We start from the raw sequence: 20,436 nt of genomic DNA on the forward strand, positions 1-20,436 counted from the left end.
GATTTTAATTGTTTTCAAATATGACTACGTAGAACAATTACTATGGTGGTCCATCGCGATAATATTTAATATGATGATGTCCAAAGTATAAAAATCAGTAATTCTTAAAGATAAAGGTAATTTTCTTCTCAGAGTTTGTGTCCCCTTCTTAATTACATTTGACTTCTAGTGAAAAGATATTTCTTCCAGGAGTTGGTACGTTGTAGTCAGGTAGATTAAACTTGTTCCAGGCTTTTATTATTTTTTCCTGGTCAAAGTATACTCAACAAACTTTTCTGTGAAAGCGGTCTTGTCTTTAACTGTGGAAAGGCTAGCTTTTTTCCCCCCACTCCATAAGGAGAATTGTAAAATGAATTGTGATTGTAGCTACTTGCAGTGATTATCCGTTAATTGTTCAGGTTGAAACTACTGCCATAGTCTGGCCCCGTTTCCCCTGGATGATCATCAGTTAACAGAGCGCTCCACATCACTGAGCTCTGCACGTTTCTAAGCTCAACACTGGTGTCTGGGTAGTTTGCGTTCTATTTCTGACTCTCTAAAATGTGCCCCTCAGCCCTTCCTGGGGACATGAAACATCTTTTGTAGTTCCTGGAAGCAGTGTGTAAGAGAGTGAGTTTTCAGTTGTCCTTTTTCCCCCCACCCTGAGTCATGCCTATCTAGTCTAAGCTTCTAGCTTAAGCTCTTCAGAATGCAGGAAACTAAGAAGCACAAATTTAGCAAAGGAATTTATTCATTTACTTTAAAGGCATTCAAGAACTGCAAGTCTTTACTAAGTAACAAAGTCATAAAATATGTTCTCCCTTATCTAATTCCTTCCCTTTTGGTAATGCTGAGGCCTTATCAGCCCTTCAGGAAAGTTGTTGTATTTTTTCCAGCTTGGTCTGGTTTTGCTTGTTATAATGAATCTCCTACTCTGAGAAATGCTCCTTTTTGAAACCAGTCTTTGTCCCTTTTGGTCACAATGTTACATAAATGAGCTGTCCTGTTTGGACTTAGGTCAGCTCATTAAGACGTGGGATGGAGTGAGACTAGTTAGTGGTTCTGGAATACTTTCTTAATGGCTTTTCAGAGATTGCCACTCAGTTGGCAGGAAAAGCTGGGGTTTTGCTGAAAAATTTAGCATTATTTTCTCAATCTCAGAAAATGAGTCAAGTATTTTACATAATATATAAACATGAGCTACTTATTCCACTGTTGGACCAGTGATGTGCATAGCTCTTAGATACAACTAAGAGGAGAAGAAATATTCTCTTGAAACTGATTTCTTTTTTTTCATCTTTTGGAAACTGTTCAGGAACTTTAAGGAGTCTTATAAATAGCCCTTAGAAAATAGACTTTGGACAAGTGGAGCAGGTTAGATAAATATGAGAAGTATAAGTGCTTCTGCATGGAATTTGATTCTGCTGAATTACATATGCAGGTACGCAGACCTCTGCAGTATGTGTATATGTACAATAAATTTATAGCTATGTAATTGGCACTTGTCTCTGGATATTTTTTTTTTTGAGTATGGAGCATTGAAGAATGATCAGATGAGTATGCAGAAAGCTAATGAAAGAGTTATTCACAGTCCAGCTTTTGGCATAATAACCTGTAGCTGTTTGAAGTATTTCAAATTATTCAAAATACTTCTGTTTTAGAAAATAGCCAGTTTATACACAACGGACAAGATATGTGAGTTTCAATTCATTGCACTACCAGTCCTATATAATTTTATATGCACTGACACAATCTTGTTTGCTTAGTTTCAGTCTCAATTGTGCAAAGACTAGCCGCCTTTTTACTCTCTTTCCTGACATAGCTTTGTATAAAGAAGTCTAACTGGCTTTTTATGCAATCTTGTAGAAGAGATTGTAATATATTTTTTTCAGTTATTATTCTGACCTAAAGCTCACCCCTTTTTTTCTAATCTCTTCATTTTCCACTCATAGAATACATTTATAAGGCATAAGGCTTTGCTTTTCAGTGGTACCTGAACTTAGCTCTGAGCAAGCTAGTGCAGCACTGGAAGCAGTATTAATGTGATAATGTGTTGTTATGCTTGGGTAAATTGCATCTGTCTTTCTCTTACCTGGAATACAGTGACAATACCCATGCATGACTTCTGTAACACATGCAAAGTGACATTGATCATGCCTTTAAATGTTGAGCATTCTAAATGTTACATTTTTATTTTTGCCCATGTGTTCTAACCTTTTATTTTGAGTGCTTCACTCTCTTCAATGTACATGACATTTCCTCTCATGGCTCAGTATGCTTTGAAGATGGGAGCGGGACTTGAACATCTAAGTTTTAGTAGTTTTTAGTAGGGTTTTTTTAGTAGTTTTTGGTCCTATTTTACATCAGGAGTAGCTCAGAATTCAAGGAATGATGGAAACAAGGCTATATGCTCTTTGCAAAGGTTTGCAAAGTGCAGAGTTTTTGTCTATTAATACAAAAGATTTCCACTAAGTATCTTATAAGCTCTCGATTGTTTATCATTCAAAATCAAGATTTTGCACTGTGATTACCCAAAATGTTCTTTTATACATCATGAAGGGTAACTTCTTACAGAATATTAAAAAATGTAATGGCTATTAATTGTCAGTTACTCAAAGTTAAAAATTTACTACTTTTTCTCCCCTTTAATAATATTAGTCAGACTTTTCCTTAATGTAGGAGAGGCTTATAGTTGTCCTTTATTGTCAGTTTAAATTGTTAAAATTGGAGTTAAGATTGAGAGAATGCATAGTATTTTCAGTATATGCAATAATTAGGGTGAAATGCATTACATTTTTACTGTAATTATCTTCCAAATAAATATAAGCAGCCYAGGAAATAGAGTTTTAAGGCTGATATTCAAAAAATGCAAGTTTGTTAAGCTATGAAAATACATGCACCCAAAGAGCTATTACTCATATGCGTGCATTGATATTTATAGTCACACACAACCTTTCAAGAAAAATTCAATATCTTTTTTTTTTTTACCTCATAGTTTTTTTTACAGAGCAGTGTTCAGGTTGTTTGGGTACAGTAGGACATGGCTGTCATTTTGAAAAAGGTTTTTTTTTTGTAAAAATCTCTGGGGAAGAACACCTTTCTTCATCTCTTGCTGAAGAAGGAATTTTCAGTAACAGAAGAAACAAGAAGTCTTAATACTAAAATCAGTAAATTCAAGTCTTCAAATGTAGGCAAATGGCCTAGATTTCAGAAATATATATATAATACACATGCGCATGTATGTACATACTTTATGAGAAGCTGGAGTTGCTTTATTTTCAATTAAGCTAATGTGTAAATGTAATCTTTACAGAACATGCAGTTCTGTCTAAAAGATTTCAGGGCATAAGGCACAGATTTGTTTCTGTATAAATCTAACTCCTTTCCTTAAAACAGTCCTTTTGTAAAACAAATATGTGATATCTTCATCTGCAAAACACTGTTTCAAACTGCAATAGAACTTTCAAGCCTTATGCAGATTACAGTAACAGTTAAAAATTATACCCAGAAAATGTGTTTCAGGTGCAGATGTATGTTTTTCACTGTCCTTAAGATGAAAATCCTCTTATAATGCCAACTGTGATAGTATTATCGCAGGACAATAATTTTGCTTTATCACCATAGTGTTATTAATAAGTGAGATTTGGGGTATTTGATCTGGAGGTTCCCAGTATATGCCATTTCTCCCTCATATAATGAGTATCTTTTAATTCACAAAAGGTTTTTAAATCCTTATGCCCAGAAGTCTTCCTCTGTGTGGTGTACCAACACAAGAACATGGCTATATGTTATGGTCAAAGAGGTTCTCTCCCTCCCTTCTCTTGAAAGGAGTTGACTTTATTAATCATCTTGCATAAAACATGAAATCATCCTGAAAATACCTATTCAAAGTATGGGCTGAGGTAAGCTTTGAGAGGGGAGAGTGCACAAGATCCATGAGATGAACAGGCTAGTTCCCTGCTCCTAAAGAAGTTGTGTTGCATCCATTTCCGTTAATACTCTGAGATGAACAAATAGCTTTAGGCCTCTGTACGCAGAGAGGGTTCAACGGTGTCTTGCACCTGATGAGATGAAGTGAGGGTTTTGAGCTGCTCTCTCCCTCCCTTTATTTCCTCCAGTTGATAGGCTTCTCGTAGCCTGTGGGTTACCACTTTCTGTTCTCCCCCAGGATTCCTCTAGGTTGCATAGGAGAAGGGCAGAGCTAGTACTTGAAAGCAGTGAAGTGTCCTCAGAAAGTGCTCTCCTGTGCCCCCTCCTTACAAACATTATCTGTTGATCCTTCTTCAGTGCTGCTTCTCTTTCAAACAAAGAAGTTCATTGTCAGAAACTTTTGCAATGGAAATCTAAGGTTAATTGGCAGAGCCTCGACCCATCCAGAATATATAACGTGTGCCTGTATTTAAAATCTCTGAACCAGATGTTCAGCAAAACCAGAGATTTGACATCTCTGGAGATAGTTATCTACCAGCCTCATCTGCAACCTTCACTGTTCCTACTGAGTGACACCTCCACCCATATCTGACAAAATTCACAGCACTCTTTCCAGATGATAGAAAGCTCCTGAGCAGATACCACACATTGGCACATGATGAGAAAGCATGAGGCTGTGTCATCACTAAGCAAAAGTTGATTTTAAGGTAGGCTTCTTGAACACTAGTTCCCTTTCCCTCATCTATACCCAAGCCACTCCAGAGTTGCTGGATGTTACTGTTACTTATTCCTCTACGCATGCCTTAAGGATTTTTCCTTGCATACCATCTGGTGTTATCTCTGCCCTGCCATGTTTTTTACCATACAATTTTATGGACCCCATATATGCTTGATCATATTGCAGAATCCAAATAATTCAGCATGCTTATGCATGATTGAAAATCTTCTTTCTCTCAATCTGAACTGCAACAGTTTAGTGCAGGCATTCTCTGCACCAGTTGAAACAGCTTTCCCAAGTACAAAGTGCTGCTTGGAGATAACTTAATGATACATTTCTGCAGGATACAATACGTTATATAAAGTGGCAAACTTATTTATTCCATAAATTTGCTTATTCAAATGTGGTCTTGGCAGAAACATACTACATAGTATCCCCCAGAGACCTTCTGAATTACAGGAAGCAGTCTTAATGTTGCAGGGTGTAACTGATGCACATGGTTATTTTCAAGTGTTTGAGTATAGATATGCACTCTGTTTTAGAAAAGTTTCAAGACCGACATTCTGGATTTACAAAAGCTTGGGGTAAAAAAGTAAATTCTCTTTCAACTGTAATGTAAAATTGAAGTAATAGCATGTTTCTAAACATGAGCTTACTTGTTGATCTCTCTTTCATATCAGTCTGGTTTCCTTATGCTGCTGCAAACAGTTATCTCCTACAAGTAGCTACAATCTAGCTAGGCCATTTTTAAATTATGTAAAGCTGGCTTGTGGCAGTGCCTGTTCTGTTTTTACTTTCTCAATCTACTGCTTTTCTTATGCAATGTACAGCTTCTCTTCTTTCTCTGAAAAGGTCTTGGAGCTCCTCCCAGTCCTGGGGTAGCTAGGAGAGAAATAGAAGGTAACATAACAATTTTTGTATTCTAGAAATGGATTTTTAATTTAATAGCTGAGTAATATTATCATCCTTGTGATATTAAAGGCAGATTCATTAAGGCATTTATTGTATAGGATCTTTTTTCTTTTATTAAACAGTTTTCAGACAGGCAAGTTGCTTGCTGCTTTTCAATGATGATGTGACGTGTTATAGAAGGCAGTGTTCATCTGTGAAAAATGAACTGAAAACTTAGATTGCACTAATCAGGAAGAATATTTTCAAGGCTGAATGTCAGAGAAAGATGTAGTGCTTTTTTGCTTTTTTTTAAGTCCAGTCCCTCCATTTGCTAAATTTGGATGACTTTTGCTGACTACTGGAACAAATAATACATCTGTAACTATAAATCAGAAATCTAGGAAGCCTGATTTTTCATAAAGAACTACCTATGTTCATATATTCTGGGGGAAGAAATTTCCGTTAAAATAATTTAGCCTATAATTTAGTATTTTAGCTCTTCTTAAAGAGCACAGTGTATGTATTTTGATTGCCTAAATGTATGGGACATACATTTATGAGAAGCATTTCTCTTATGTTATCCTGGCTGGAGCCAGCATGTAGTCCTGAATGGGTCCCATTTTACCCATGCCAGCAGAGCTGTGTTTTGGGGTTTCTCCCCCTCCCCTCAGGAATATGACCCTTTGCAGCAAACATAGGTATAGCAGTGAAAGTCCTGATATAGTTACAGTTATACCATCAAAATGATCTCCCATGTAGTTATAATTCATTCTGGCTATATTGCTGGTTCATTTTTTCTAAATTGACAAAATGATTATTTTCACAGAAAAGTTGAGGTTGGAAGGGACCTCTGGAGGTCATCTAGTCCAACCCCCATGCTCCAAGCAGGGTGAACTAGAGCAGGTTGCTCAGGGTACAAGTTGCATCTACTGAGAACTGTACCCAGAAACTGTATCCAGTTCTAATAAGGCACCGTTGTCTGACAAGTGGGAGCTGATTTGGTAAACCAAGTCTCTTAGGTACCACAGAGTATTCCTTCAGTTACTGTAACAGAAGTGCTGATGTTACCTTCCTCATGCATAGACAGCAGAAATACAAGCCAGAAACCCCAAACTCTTTTGCTTGTTAAAAATTTTGCACTTGTCTGAAATAAAGGTACCTTTTTCATATCTTGCACTTCACGACATGAATGGTGCATACAAGGTTTGTCATCAGCATCAGCATGTAAATGCTGAGGTTGGTACTATAATGCATTTGTCCCATAAACAAGGAAAGTAGGTGCAGGAACTTTGGTATAGACCCTGTAGATTGCTAAACTATGTATAGTTACAGGTGCACTATACTGATCACCTGATTTCTTTTGAATCAGCATGTTATATCAGATTTCTTTGTTTTAAAGATTGCTGTTAGAATATCTGAAGAATATACCACAAAAGAAAACAACTTCTTCTAGAAATGTTCAGAAAACAGGGTACCTGTACACGTGGGTATCTTCAGCTTGCAACAAATACTAATTCGTAATTAGAAGGGTCAAATTACTTCACATTTACCATGGGACAAGAGTGTGCTAATGTAACAGTTCAGCTTATGAGTGGACTTTAATCTGTAACAACTTTTAAAAAGTCACTAATGATGTCTTTTTGCTCCCATTTCCATTAGCGATAATGTATCATTACTATATAATATCAGTCTGTAGCTGATCTAACAAAGATAATCTGATTTTTTTTTCCATGCTCAAAGCACAAAAAAGTCCTGGAACACAAAGAAAAGATAATTTAGGTAATACAGGTACATGCTTTGTAATAATAATAATATAGAAAAGTTGATTTTTGACATATGTTCTAAGTCAGCCATCTCCAATATCTTTGTTACAGCTCGTAGTCAGCCTCCACCTTCAACTGGATTTTCAAGTGCAGGAACTGCTGGATATAGCACAACCAGACCAGTAGGTATTCTATCTTAAAATAATTTTCCTCCTAAATTTCTGTATTTTATTATAGTGATTGTGGGTTTTTGTAAGTTATAACAGGCATAAGAAAACTGCAAAATTGATTAGTCATTTTACAGCATATGTGAGTTAATTTCTTCCACAATTCTTGTTGTCTTTTCACTGAAAATACTCCAGTATATATACAAAACCTGGCTTTATTGTTTTGCACTCTATATAATCATTGCATAGGCTCCCAAATAATACTACGTTCAAAGAACTGCACAAGTGCAAAGCTGTGCTTATTCTTTGTGGGTTTTGTTCCTGTTGAACACATGCTGATTTGGAATGATAACATGTATTATCTGCTATGCTGAATTGTATATCCTGAGAGTAGTTGATTGCTCTCAGGCAGTTGATATATTATATATTGATTTCTTGATGTGTAATGGGATTTTGTACCTTATTTTAATCAATCAATTTTGATAAAGTTCATCATGAAAAAGTGAAACATTCAACTATGCACAAATCCTAGTTCTGCATTTTATTTTGCATTTATGAAACCAACCGAAGGAACTGTATGAAGGATTTATGGAAGCTTGAATACTTCCCTAAAAAAAGAAATCAAGAGATGGAAGACAATCTACCTTATTTTGCTTAACAGCAGCAAGTAGGAGACTTGCACTGGGGAGGAAGAAAGTGTTTCAACAGCTGTGGGTCTTTTTAAATAATTACTAAGAAAGAGTATTGTTTGTTGATAATTGTTTAGACTTTGCAGTATATTTTAGAGAGAATTTTTGCAGCAGCATAAAAAACTTCACTTTCTATATCTACATCAACCACAGTGTCTGTGCCTACATTGTTCCCTCTGTTGTGGCAGATCTGGACTTTTTGACTTAAATAATACATCTTTATCCTTGGATGTTTTAGAGACTAAAAAGCAGCAAAATTTGGTGAATTTATTTTAATTTTTAAGTGACTTCTTACCAATTTCTTGGCAATTGGAGAACTTTATTTTCCTTCTCTAAGGCATTTGGCTCTTCCCTTTGGTCTGGTGTTCACAATGACACTGGCAGGATGGAGAGCACAAGGATCCAAAAGGATGTAGAATCCTTCACCACCTTCTAAAAGAACAAGAAACAAAAGAACATTGTCAACTGTGCAGAGATATCAGAGTTCTTACAAAACTTAAAGGAGCTGTACTCTGCTACTCTTGCTATTTCTCTTGTAGTATTGTAAAATATTGAAATGATTGAAAACTACTGTTGAAAACTACTATCAGATTCACTCTCTGTTGATTCATTTTTCTCAAATAGATTGATTCTTGCAGTGAGTGGTCCTTGATGTGATTTTATAATCATCTTTGCACTTCATTATTTTCCCAGAAATGCAACAGGCACTGTTCTCAAATTTGGATAAAGAGAACACGGTATACAGTGTAAGAATCTGTTACTTACCACCATCTACCTCTCTTTTCTGTAACTTGGAACCCACTCAGCATTTGAATCATCAAAATGATTCAATAAAATCATCTGGCATATAGAAAAGACTAAACCAGTATCTTGGAATGGCTTAAATGCAGATTATTCATAAGACAGAAAAAAACAACGCTGTTCTCTTGCACTGTGCTTCTCAATGCCCAGGCTGGCTAAAGTTAGAGCTGCTGGCCAGTTTCTAGGAAGGGCCACACTTCTGCAATTGCCAGTGTAACTTGTTAAGACAAAGCTGACCACATCTCTTCCTCTTCAAATGTTAAGATTTTCTAAAAAAGCAGTATCAATTAGAGGGTCTGAAAAAAACATTTCATGAAATCTGCTTGTTTTTTCAGGCCTTAGCTTGACTCTCCTTCAGATTTCCAAACTGAGATTCCTGTTTTTCTGTTTTTTTTTCGGATGGCATTGAATTTAGAAGACTTTCAGGACCAGGGACAGTAACCACAGAGTGCTGTGCTTCCCACAAAGTGCCTCTGAGGATCATTTTAACCTTTGTTTCTGTTCCATTTTGGTTAATATTGTATGGAAGTATTTTTTTTGTATACATTTTGGGATTTAATCCCACCATACTTTTGTCTACTTTCTCAACATTCAAAAGAAAAGGAATGACCACATGCATCTTGGCAATCAAAAGGAAGAGATATTTCAGAGGTTTAGGTAGTTTAAAGCATTTAGCAAGTTGTAAATGGATTCAACCAAACCTAATGAATCAGACATTATACAGTTCATACATCTAGTAAAAGTAAGATCAAGGATGATATTTGTTATGGAGTGGGGGGGTTGTTTGTTTTTCAGTCATGTTTGTGTGGAGAATTGTGTAATAAGGTTTGCTTTGAAAACCATTTTTAGGACATCCATTCTTATTCAAAATTTGTAGGAATGTTAATAAACAGGGGTAGATCAAGGACAAAATTTTAGAGGAAACCAATTTTACAAACATTATCTTGCCTCATGATCATTCTTTTTTTCTGAAATGTAAACATGAGTGTTAGAAAAAATAAATAAGCATGGTCTTTTATGCATATCTTGGATCTCTGATGTATAAAACTTAATGTAGCTGCTGCTTGCAAATGGCAGGGTATAATTACAGTCTAAAAATTAGACAGTATCTACAGTTTAGATTGACAGTAGTTCATCAGTGCATTCTTATTAGGTCTTTTCCATCCCGAATTAACATTGTTGGTTTTTGTTGCTTAACACAATTCACAGACTTAGGTCTAATTCACTTACTAATTCTGGCAAAATAATAAATGTTGTAATTTCTGAAATATTTGGGTTCAAGTCTCTGCACTGGTAAATATAAAGTTGAAGTCAGTTGTAAAAATTATCTGCTTTGAATAATGTTTTGTGAATATACTCTTTGTTTTTATATATGCATTAAAAATTAGCTTAGTAACTGTTATCAAAGTTTGTTTTTCAGAGTCCTAATTGCCCCAAGTCATTTAGCAATAGATGGCAATAGATTCAAAGTAGAATTAAAATGCTTTCTTTTTACCAATGACTATTTCAGACTGTTCCACCTCGAGCTGGAGTTATTAGTGCTCCACAAAGCCATGTCCGTCCCTCTGGGGGAAGACCAGCATCTGAAACTCAGGCCAAACCTGCTGAACCACCAAGGGGTAAGTTTTATTTCTTCTGAAGTATAAATAATATGCAACATAACAGTTATATATAGTTAGGCTGTCACTATACAGTCAAGAGGTACTATATCTGCTTTGAATGTTTTTTCTTCAACTGCAGATGGCTTCATATTTCACTGGAAATGAAGGTTCTTCAATGTAGTAACACTTGGCAATTTCCATTAATGTAGATTATCAGCCAGTACCATAAACCGTTACACAATAAATAGGCAGCAGTCAGAGGAGATCTAGGCCCATGAATTTCACTCCATTAAGAGAAACTGCTTGATCAGATTGCTGAGTTCTGGTCTAGGCATATTGGTGTGTCATATCATAGATGTTGATCATTGGATCGTTCTTCATGGTGGTCACTCCATAATCATGATATTTGGAATAGTGTTTATGTTTGACTTTCAAAGGCACTTCCTAAACTAGAGATAAAGTGTTTTTTTCAGTGTATTAATTTCAAAATATACACTTTATAATAGTGACTTCCAAAATACATTTAAATACAACTGAAGTACATTTCAGAATCGCTTGAATGCTAGTTTTCTTTCTTTATCTGTAGTAATCTCTACTGTATCTATAATAGTCATTTTTAATGTAGATATGATGGGATGATGGGATTTTGATGACTTACTAATCTAGTTGCCATGAATACTTGCCATTCTTACAGTCCTCCTTCTGCAGTTCTGTCTGATGCTTCCACACCCACATATTCTCATTCATACCCCTCTTAAGGTTTCATTATAATTCTTTGCAACAAAAAGCTCTGAAAATATATTTGCAGGTTCACCATTACTTCCTGAACCACTAAAGCCTCAGGCTGCTGGACCTTCTCAACCCACCACTCAGCCACTGCCTGCCCTAAAGATGCAAGAGCCTCTGATCCCTGTGTCATCACATCCATCTCAGACAAGTACCCCACATAGTCTGGAAGCTCCCCCCCAACCACCTCCTCGTAGCAGATCATCTCACAGTTTGCCTTCTGAATCTGTTCCTTCACAGCAGCAAGTGAGTAAAAAAGCTTGTTTATATATGTTGTTTCTTTATGTAAATTAACACAACTTATACTGAATGCCATAGATGTGTGAGAAACCCCTAAAGCAAACAAATAAACAAAAATAAAAGTTGAAAGATTGGATCCAATGGTCAGCAGGCTCTAATAAGATAATACTAAATCAATTTTACATTGTCCATGAATAACTAGTATCTTAAGTACTAAACATTTAACTTAAGATTTGTTATGACAGATTTAGAACTTATGGACAACTTGTTCTTACAATTATGTGGTCATTTGACAACTTTGTACAGAAAAATACACAATCTAAATAATTTAAGTCTGTGTAACACAAATGCATAAATTACGCTTTGTAGCAACTATCTAACAGAGGTCAAGGTGATCATCAAGTAAGCTTTATAGAACTCATGAAAGAGTATGTGGTGCTTTATGTTGATGATAATTCATTGAAGGATGACAATACTGATTCCTTACATAAGAGAAGTACACTTATCCTCTCTGCTCCCCAGTGTCAATTAAAGTATAAAACATACCAAAATAATCTGAAAATGTAATATGGTAACATTGATATTCTGTGCTGTGGGACCATTTGAAGTGTTGTTTTCAAACAAAAAACAAACATTTTTTAAGGAAACCCATAGTTCTTTGCTACTGTTTAAAAAATGCAGAAGTAGGTTTTCAGTGTACTTTATATATATATAGGGTTAAATCTCTTCACTAAAGGCCAGTGCTTCTAGTTTTTACAGTATTGATTATTTACTATTTGAATAAAAGTGCAAATTCATTGAAACTGATAGATTTGTGTCAACTTTATACGAAGAGTGAATTTGTTTTTTTTGATTTTTTTTGTTTTCTGTTTTTTTTTTTTTTTAACATATGCTCAGATATGGGTATTTACGACTACATAGGTTTTACGTCAGTATTTCAGATTTTATCTTACCTCTGTATCTTAAGTGCACTTTCACTGAAGCAGTTAGTGAGTATCTATTTTGTACCACACTGAAGCAGCCAAATTCAGTCCTCAGTGAGTTGAGGATTTTGAATTCTTGTAGAAAATCTTTAAAAGCTTTTCCTTTTTTCCTGCTGATCCTCTCTCTTTGCATGTTAACTTTCTTCATTTTGAAACTTAGGACAAAAAAAGGAGGATTTTTTTGAATATACAGATAGAATATCAGGACTGCAGTTTGTTAAAGAGTAGGAAGTGTTGCCAGTAGAGAATACATATGGAGGCACAAGGTACTGGAGAATGTACTAGTTTTCTAAGTAGAAACAGATTGCATTGTGTCACTTTTGAAAGTCTCATACCTTTTAAATGTAGTTTAAGCATGGATGGGTTTGTGAAAGAGGTGCAGACTATTCTTTGAAAATTATTATGATAATTACATTTATCTGTGTGTATACACAGCAATCAAAAATATCCTGAAAACATTTTAAACAGGTTTTCTGATCTGCATAATGCTGTGGCTATTTTGTTAACAATATCTAAAACAGTTACTTTAAAAGTAGCTATCCTTTTCTCTGTAATCACATTTCTTTAATTAACACAGGCTGTGCATTCACAAGAAAGAAAAATAAGGCCTACTTTGAGCTTCACTTATTGTCTCCAACTTAGGGGGTTTTATTTCCTTTTTTCAGAGTTCAGTTAAATCATTTTTCATTCATTTCTTGACTACCATTTGTAAATATGAAGTTTTCTGAGAAGAGGCCTTTAAAGAAATAAAAAATCTTTTGAGAGTTAATGGATTCTAAGCCCATCCTTTGATTCAAAGCTTGACTGTGATATTTAAGAACCTAAATCTTTCCTTATAAAAATAATTCATGGTACACAGTGTGAATATTCAGGACTTTGTAGATTACAAAGCAATTAAAAAAGCAAAGTAATAACTGTAAATGGGGAGATTTTTGTTTATTGTAAATTAAGGGGAATTTGTTTTTTGATAGAGAAATCTTACAGCTTTTCAGGTTGAAACTATTACTGCACATGGGTGACTGTACCAACACAGTTCCCAGAATAAGGGCCACAGTGCTTTTCTATTAATGGATGGTTAGAATTACATAGACAAATTCTTAGAATCAGTCTTCAAAAACAAGCACAAGTCATCTGCCCAATGAACGTCAGTGTAAAAATAGCATTAGAATTGGCCTGAGGTGTTTTGTTGATTCTTAAAGGTAAAGCTTATAAAATCTTGCAGTAGAATGCAACAGTTATTTAAAACTTATTATAGCGTGTGTTGCATAATAAATATTTTTGCTTTGTATTCATATCCCCAAAAATGTTTTTGTTAGAGCTTAAAATATTTTTAACATGAGGTTGATTTGTTACTTGGATTTTCTTCCTAATTTTCTTTCCTTTGATGTCTGTTTCTCTCTCACAAGCAGGAGCAACCATCAGGGTAACAGGTATCTGACTATTTACCAATCTTGTATGTGGTCTCCATCTATTCAAGCAGTAAAGATGTATGAATCTTGTTTTCATACATCTGCAGTCTCATCCACATCAAAATCACCTGTCCACATTAATGAATTGACTATCATACCATAGTTTGCTTTTTTCTTTTCATAATGCAATAAAAATTGATACTGTTAATTGTATTTACTAGCACCGTAACAAATATTTTGCTTCATCATCTTTTATGAAACAATTGGAATCTTACATATGTTGTTTAGTCGTTGCTGAATCTGCTGATCTGAGTCTATTTGGAAAAAATGAGTAGGTGTTGGAATTAACATCTCCTTAATACAAATGAATCCTGGTGCATTTGCACTCTTGAAATTTTTTCAGAATAAAGCCCATGTTTCACCCTTCTCAAAGAATAAAGAAGTTACTTTTACCCAAAGTAAAATATACTGTTTTTTTACACGTAAGAAGCCATTATACTTTGGACAATTTAAAAGCATTTGGTTCCAGGATCTTTTCAGACCAAATTTTTACTTTTAATTAAAGAGCAGTTGGGATTCATAATTACTTTGGAATTCTGTACTTTTTGATTACTTGATTAATGAAGATAAGACTTTAAAAGCTTGTGCCAAGTTACATTTGATATATGTTCATGCTACAGTCCAGTTTTTTACATTTCCCCTGTAGTTACTTGATACCTTTCTTTTAATATTATTTTCCAAAACACCTATTATATATATAGAATAGTTCAATATACGCATTTTTATATTTATGATTTGGTAATATTAGGCCTCATCTGTGTTAGAAGCTCTCTGACACAGTAGCACCAGGGATGCGTGCGACTGACACTGTCGTTCTGACAAGACCTCCAGAGCAAATGCAGCCTACTTTGTTCCTACTACCAACCCACTCAGACTACAACTGCAATTAAAAAAAACTGCTGGGATAGGTACATTGGGAAAAACTTCCAATACTTTTATTAGGCCTGAGTGTCTTTAAAGCATGTAAGTAGTAAGTGGATATGTAGAGACGTGCTCTAAACTATTCACAGTAAATGCAGTAAAAACAAGATGTTTAAAGACTGAGGGTAAACTATCATAATATTGTACTTTAGTTAATAGTTTTAGCTAGCATCACAGTTCAGCAAAACATTAGTTGGCATGTTTTTCATGCTAAAAATCCAAAATATTTGGGTGTATTGAAGCGGTGCATTAAAATGAGGGATTTGTTTGTGAAATTTAAAATAATAGCTATTTTAAGTTTAATTGCTTTGCATTAGTTTAATAAGGTGGAAATTCAAACTCTGTTCCATCAGTATGATTACTTGAACAAATGTGGATATTCATCCTCTTTGATCAGTTGCAGCAAGGTATAAAAGTTGCATTGTTATTTGAAGAAATTTATGAAAACAGTAATATTTTGTTTTTAAAAGATGAGGAAGTTGCATGGAGAAAACGGTGTTTTCTCCATTTGGTGGTATTCTAAACAATGATAACTTGCCATTTTAAAATATAATTTATTTTTAAAAAAAGCCACATCCTCAAAGCTGATGATTGCAGCTTCATGTGTCAAGAAACACAGAAGATACCTACAAATGCATATGTCTACGTAAAAATGCCTAAATTGCATATACTAATAACACTAATTTTTCCTTTCATTGTGATGCTTAAAAATTGCTTGTAACATCAGTCTTATAAAATCTCAAACAGTGAAACTAGAGCTTTTTACTCTTTATCTGTGCTCGGTTATCAGTTGTTTAGAATGCAGCATAATTATCCAAGTTTCTTAAAGATTTTCAGATATGTTGTATGTGCTTGTAACTAGAATTCTGAGTTGCATGAAGTAGATTCAAGTTGCATCGACCAATAAAGAGGAAAGTTGCATTTAACAACTAATACGTTTTTCTTCAGCAAAGAAGTTAAGGGTTAATTTTTTCCAGAAAAGAAGCAACTGTTTTACTACAAGTGCATTGTGCAAGTTACAACCAAGTTGTACTGAAGTTTCAGGTTAAGACTAAGAGCTGCTTTTCCTCTCATAGAACAGTGAGAAATGGGGAGTTATTAAGAATCTTAAAAAAATAGCCACATGCTTACTAAGCATCTTTCTTTCTTTCCAGATTAAAAGAAATGGAACCTATGGCACTAAGCTTGAAACACAGTTAAACAGTGACCCCTTTGAAGATTTGTCATTTAAGCTGCTTGTGTCAAAGATGCAGACATCTGTTCGAACATCACCTGTTCCAACTTTAAACCAAAAGGAGTTGATACAGTTGCCTTCTGCAACACAAAGAAATGCTGATACTTTGAATACTATAAATTGCATGCCAGCAATGCCTCCTATTCCAACCTTTAACAAATCCCAGGAACATACACACAGCTCTCCAAATCCATTTGTTACTGGACTGAACTGCACAAATCCGTTCACTGAAAGAATTCTTAATGCTGGAAACCCATTTAGAACAGAAACCCAAGAATCTGAAATAACTTCACATTTACTAGAAGGACACACCGCTTGCAATCCTTTCCCCTCTCTAAATCCCCCCACTTGTAATACAAGCAAGCCTGTATTTTCTGTTGATGTATTTGAAAACAATTTTTGCTTGCAAAGTAGGTCTTTCATGGAAAAAAATGTACAGCCAAAAGGATGGGTAACGTTTGAGGAGGAGGAGGAGAATTTCAATGCAAAGCTAAAGCCATCTAAAAGTGTTCCAGATTTTAAGCAAATCAGTTCCAGGAAGTCAGCTGGATCTCCAGATTTGCTGGGCACTGAACAAAATACTTTTCTTGGCTCAGACTTTAACTTTGATAATGACTGGAATAAAAGTTCTACTGATTGCTTCTATACAATGCCAGCGAGAAGACCACCTGCACCTCCTATGCCATCAAGAATAACCAGCAACAGATCCCCTGCAGATCCTTTCACTTCTTCGGCACCTAAGGTGTCACCGACACAAGATTTTACAGAAAGATAGATGTTCAAAAATATAAGAGGTTATATTTGTTGCTACATTTATCCGGTAGGATAATTGGGCATTTGAGATTATTCTGTGTGCAATAACTAATTGTCAAATGCACTGAAACTTAACTCTACTCATAAACAGCCACTATTGTTTGTGTATAAATTTTGAATATGTATATATGGTAGAGCACAAAAAAATTGTCTGAAATTTATTGAAATCCAGATGTAATAGTATTTGAATGGATAGAAAAAAAGAAGGAAAAACTACTAATCTCAATAAAATATACCAATCTTGGAAATAGTTTTTGCTTAGGGAGCTCTTTCACTTCTGTTCTCCTTTGAGGAATTTAAAAAATGAGGCTCCCTCCTGGTAGACTTCCCACTCCCTTTTTACTATTTTGTTAATTGATATTTATAAGTATTTACCAAAGAGCTGCCAAAGTCTATTCAGATTTGAATGTTGACAAGTATTGTTTAGAAGTTGTTTAATTTATAACAGAGGCTATGGAGATTTGTAAGGTTTATATTTGAATTCGAGGCACAACAAAAATAGTTTAGTTTCAAAATACAAGTTTGTGTATTAATATATTCAATATTTGACTTTAATTTTCTGTGTCGATACATTTCAGCTTTTAAATATTATTGTGACACACATTCACTAGCATTAATTCAGAATAAATTCTTCCATCTCATTCATTTATTCATTACTGTTTTAAAGATTTTTTCCATAAATTAGAAACAACTGATACAAGTGTTCCCTTGACCTCTAGAAAAAATTCCCCTTGTGCTTTGATATATAAAGCAGGTTTTACCAGTTGCAGACAACGTATTGCAGTTGGTTGGTCCCACTCTTGTTTTGCATGTTAGAAGGGCTTTCTTGTCTTGTTGAAAGACCTCGGTGAGGGAATCAGCAGTATTGTTACAACATCAGAAGATGGAGAAAGTCATCTTGTATGTTTGGGCTGTCTGCCCCATGTCTACTAGGCTTACTGCTGTATCTTCAAATCTTGCCTTCAAAGAAAACAGGAGAACAGCAGTCCTCCGAGTTGAACAGTATCATTCTGTCACTTCTGTGGTTAAGCTAAGTCAGTGACCCTTCGTTCCCCAGAGGCAGTAACAACCTACATGTGGTGCTGCGTTGCGTTGAAGGCTGAGTGACATTTCTACATATTATACTACAAAGATGCAACTGTTTCTGCTTTTATGGTTTTCTGAAGTACACATTAAATTACATAAATGTGATATTTTGTTATCTTGAGGCAATTTAATTGATTTCCTTAGCTCTGTTTACATATGCTAAAAAAACCTGCAGTTCTCTTTACAATTCACAGTATCTTAGGACATAACTTACATATGCAGTTGTGTACTTTCATCAAAAGCTGAGTGCATCACAGTGTTGTCATCTCTTGGGGGACTGCAAATGCATACACTCAGTGGCTTACTTGCAAACAAACTGTACTGATTCTGCAGAAGTTGTGACTGAAACACAACATACGCGCTTTATATTTATAGTAGCAAAATACATGATGACAGTACTTTTTTAAATTCTCAAATGCTATCAAAACATTATTTATAAAATAATCCACTCTTCCTTTAACAGTATATGGTTAGCCACGAGCTGCAGTTGGATAGGGAAGTTACTATAGTGAGTTTTATATTGTGCTTTTTTCTGTTCCAGTCATTAAACAGTATTTGGACATTTTAAACAGCAGTGGCACTATAATCTTTGTGCTTCAGTATGTGATTAAGTTGTTTTAAACTGTTGCTATTAACATCTGTGTGATTGGTGTTTTGGTATATTCTTACATTAGCAAAAGAATTTTATTTTGGGAGCTTTTTGCTAGTGGGAGTTATGTGATAAATATGTTCTTTGTTGAATATTTAATTACAGTGATTAAAAACTATTGTCTAAAATGTACCTGGTATACAGCACCTCTACACTTTACAGGATTATGGAGTTTGACAGCAAAGTACTGCAAAGATCACAAAAAATGCTCCAAAAATGTAGTGTGTATATATATAGCTAACCACTGTAATGTGTATTAACAAAAATAATTACTAGCATAAGCTCTGAAAAATACTAAGAAGTACAATTAGAAATGCTCAACACATTTTCATGAATTCTGTGTTCCCTGTGGTAAATTGCTCTGTTAAATGTAACAATTCTGTAGCTTGTGGCACACGATATTTATGACTGTATACTTTACAAAACTGCAGTATTGAAAATCATGGCGTACAACATTCCATATATACCCTGTGGAAGGCGGTGTTGTATTAATGAAATAAATATACCTGCCCTTGAGAACTTACCATTTCTCTCTTTCTTAGGTACTTCCCTGGGGCCCTTTTTCATTGCTCACCATAATCTCTGTGAAGTAGAGATCACTCTAGAGGTAGCTCTAGATACCCAGAGCTAGATATGGACTAGATGTCTCTAGACTAGAGTTAACTCCAGAGGACTTTGAGGACTCGGGGAACAGAGGCATGCAGGCTCTTGGCCGTAGTCACTGGGAAGCGTGCAGCAGAGATGCAAACAGTTCCCAACCTCGCTGTTCTTGGAGACACCCTAGCTACTAGATAAGCCTCCAAACGCAAAGGCAGTGATGTTATCCACAGATGAGACACACTGTAGTTCTCTGCAAAACTGCCAGGCTGCAAGAGCACACAGGGCCAATTCACTGGTAATTCACTGCCTGGCTTTTGAATGAGGCCATGGTCATTCCTGTATTTGTTGTCACGTCCACTCCTCCTTCTACTTAACTATTTAATTTGAACAAATAACTTGCCCGTATCTATTTCATGGATAGTAGTAGTCTTTAAAAACACGCTGCACCTGAGATTCTTATGCTCACGAGCTTTTACAGGTGATGCTGTGACAGAGAAGCCGGGGTTTGTTTCTGTTGTGGCAACAGCTCTTCTCCCCAGGTCAGCCTCTCGCCACCAGTGCGCTCGGGCCGCCGCGCAATTTGGTATGGACGTTTTCAGCTGTGTCCCGCTCCAGCAGTGGAGCACTGATGTGTCCTTGGCCAAACGCTGCCAGGAAAGAGCGTGGTGAAAAATCCACAGTTTTGACTTACCCATTTCTACTATGTACCCTCCGCTGCGTGGTACTGAACACGGCTACATGGTGCGCTTCGGGCCGAAACGCACAACTGGTGCTCAGACGCAGGCATCGCTCTAGACGCGTCTTTCCAGGCTGCTTAAACGACGGGGGTCCAGGTTTGCTAGCTCGAAGGGCTAATAATTCAAGCCCGTCACCCCTGCTAGAAGTCTTATTCCTGGCTGAGCTTCTGCCATGCGAGAGCTGCGCGTGAGGGACGAGTCTCCCACTTCCCTCTGGGTTGTGAGGATTCCCAGCAGCCGCAGGCTCCCCGTGCCGCCAGGCAGGGCGCTGTCCCTTTAAGAGTCCCTGGTGACAACAGCCCCGCCCCGGTGACGGAGCCGGAAGCGGAAGCGCCCACGCGCCGGAGGGCAGCGCCGGCGCCGGGAGGGAGACACGGTT

General features: G+C 36.0%; 1 protein-coding gene and 1 long non-coding RNA gene across 14 annotated transcripts in view; one reads left to right on the forward strand and one right to left on the reverse strand.

Annotated features, from left to right (window-relative positions):
* Positions 1–19,237, forward strand: part of SYNJ1 (synaptojanin 1) — a 68,743-nt gene extending 49,506 nt beyond the window's left edge. For 8 of the 13 annotated variants that reach the window (XM_026077731.1, XM_026077734.1, XM_026077732.1 and 5 more), the window contains 6 exons: positions 5,480–5,527; positions 7,259–7,297; positions 7,393–7,463; positions 10,449–10,557; positions 11,348–11,571; positions 16,093–19,237. In XM_026077731.1, the coding sequence (XP_025933516.1) occupies positions 5,480–5,527; positions 7,259–7,297; positions 7,393–7,463; positions 10,449–10,557; positions 11,348–11,571; positions 16,093–16,947 (1,346 nt within the window). In that variant the 3' untranslated portion in view covers positions 16,948–19,237. The remainder of the gene's footprint in view (positions 1–5,479; positions 5,528–7,258; positions 7,298–7,392; positions 7,464–10,448; positions 10,558–11,347; positions 11,572–16,092) is intronic. The other 5 variants (XM_026077736.1, XM_026077737.1, XM_026077744.1 and 2 more) reach the window with 2 other exon arrangements.
* Positions 2–20,320, reverse strand: LOC112971880. The gene is made up of 3 exons (XR_003255491.1): positions 20,012–20,320; positions 8,433–8,569; positions 2–5,509 (listed from the first exon to the last, which is right to left on the reverse strand). It is a non-coding gene; the product is annotated as an uncharacterized LOC112971880 (long non-coding RNA).
* Between the last annotated feature and the right edge of the window lie 116 nt (positions 20,321–20,436).

Source organism: Apteryx rowi, unplaced genomic scaffold (genome assembly GCF_003343035.1).
Source record: "Apteryx rowi isolate R43461 unplaced genomic scaffold, aptRow1 scaffold_46, whole genome shotgun sequence".
Lineage (NCBI taxonomy): Eukaryota > Metazoa > Chordata > Aves > Apterygiformes > Apterygidae > Apteryx > Apteryx rowi.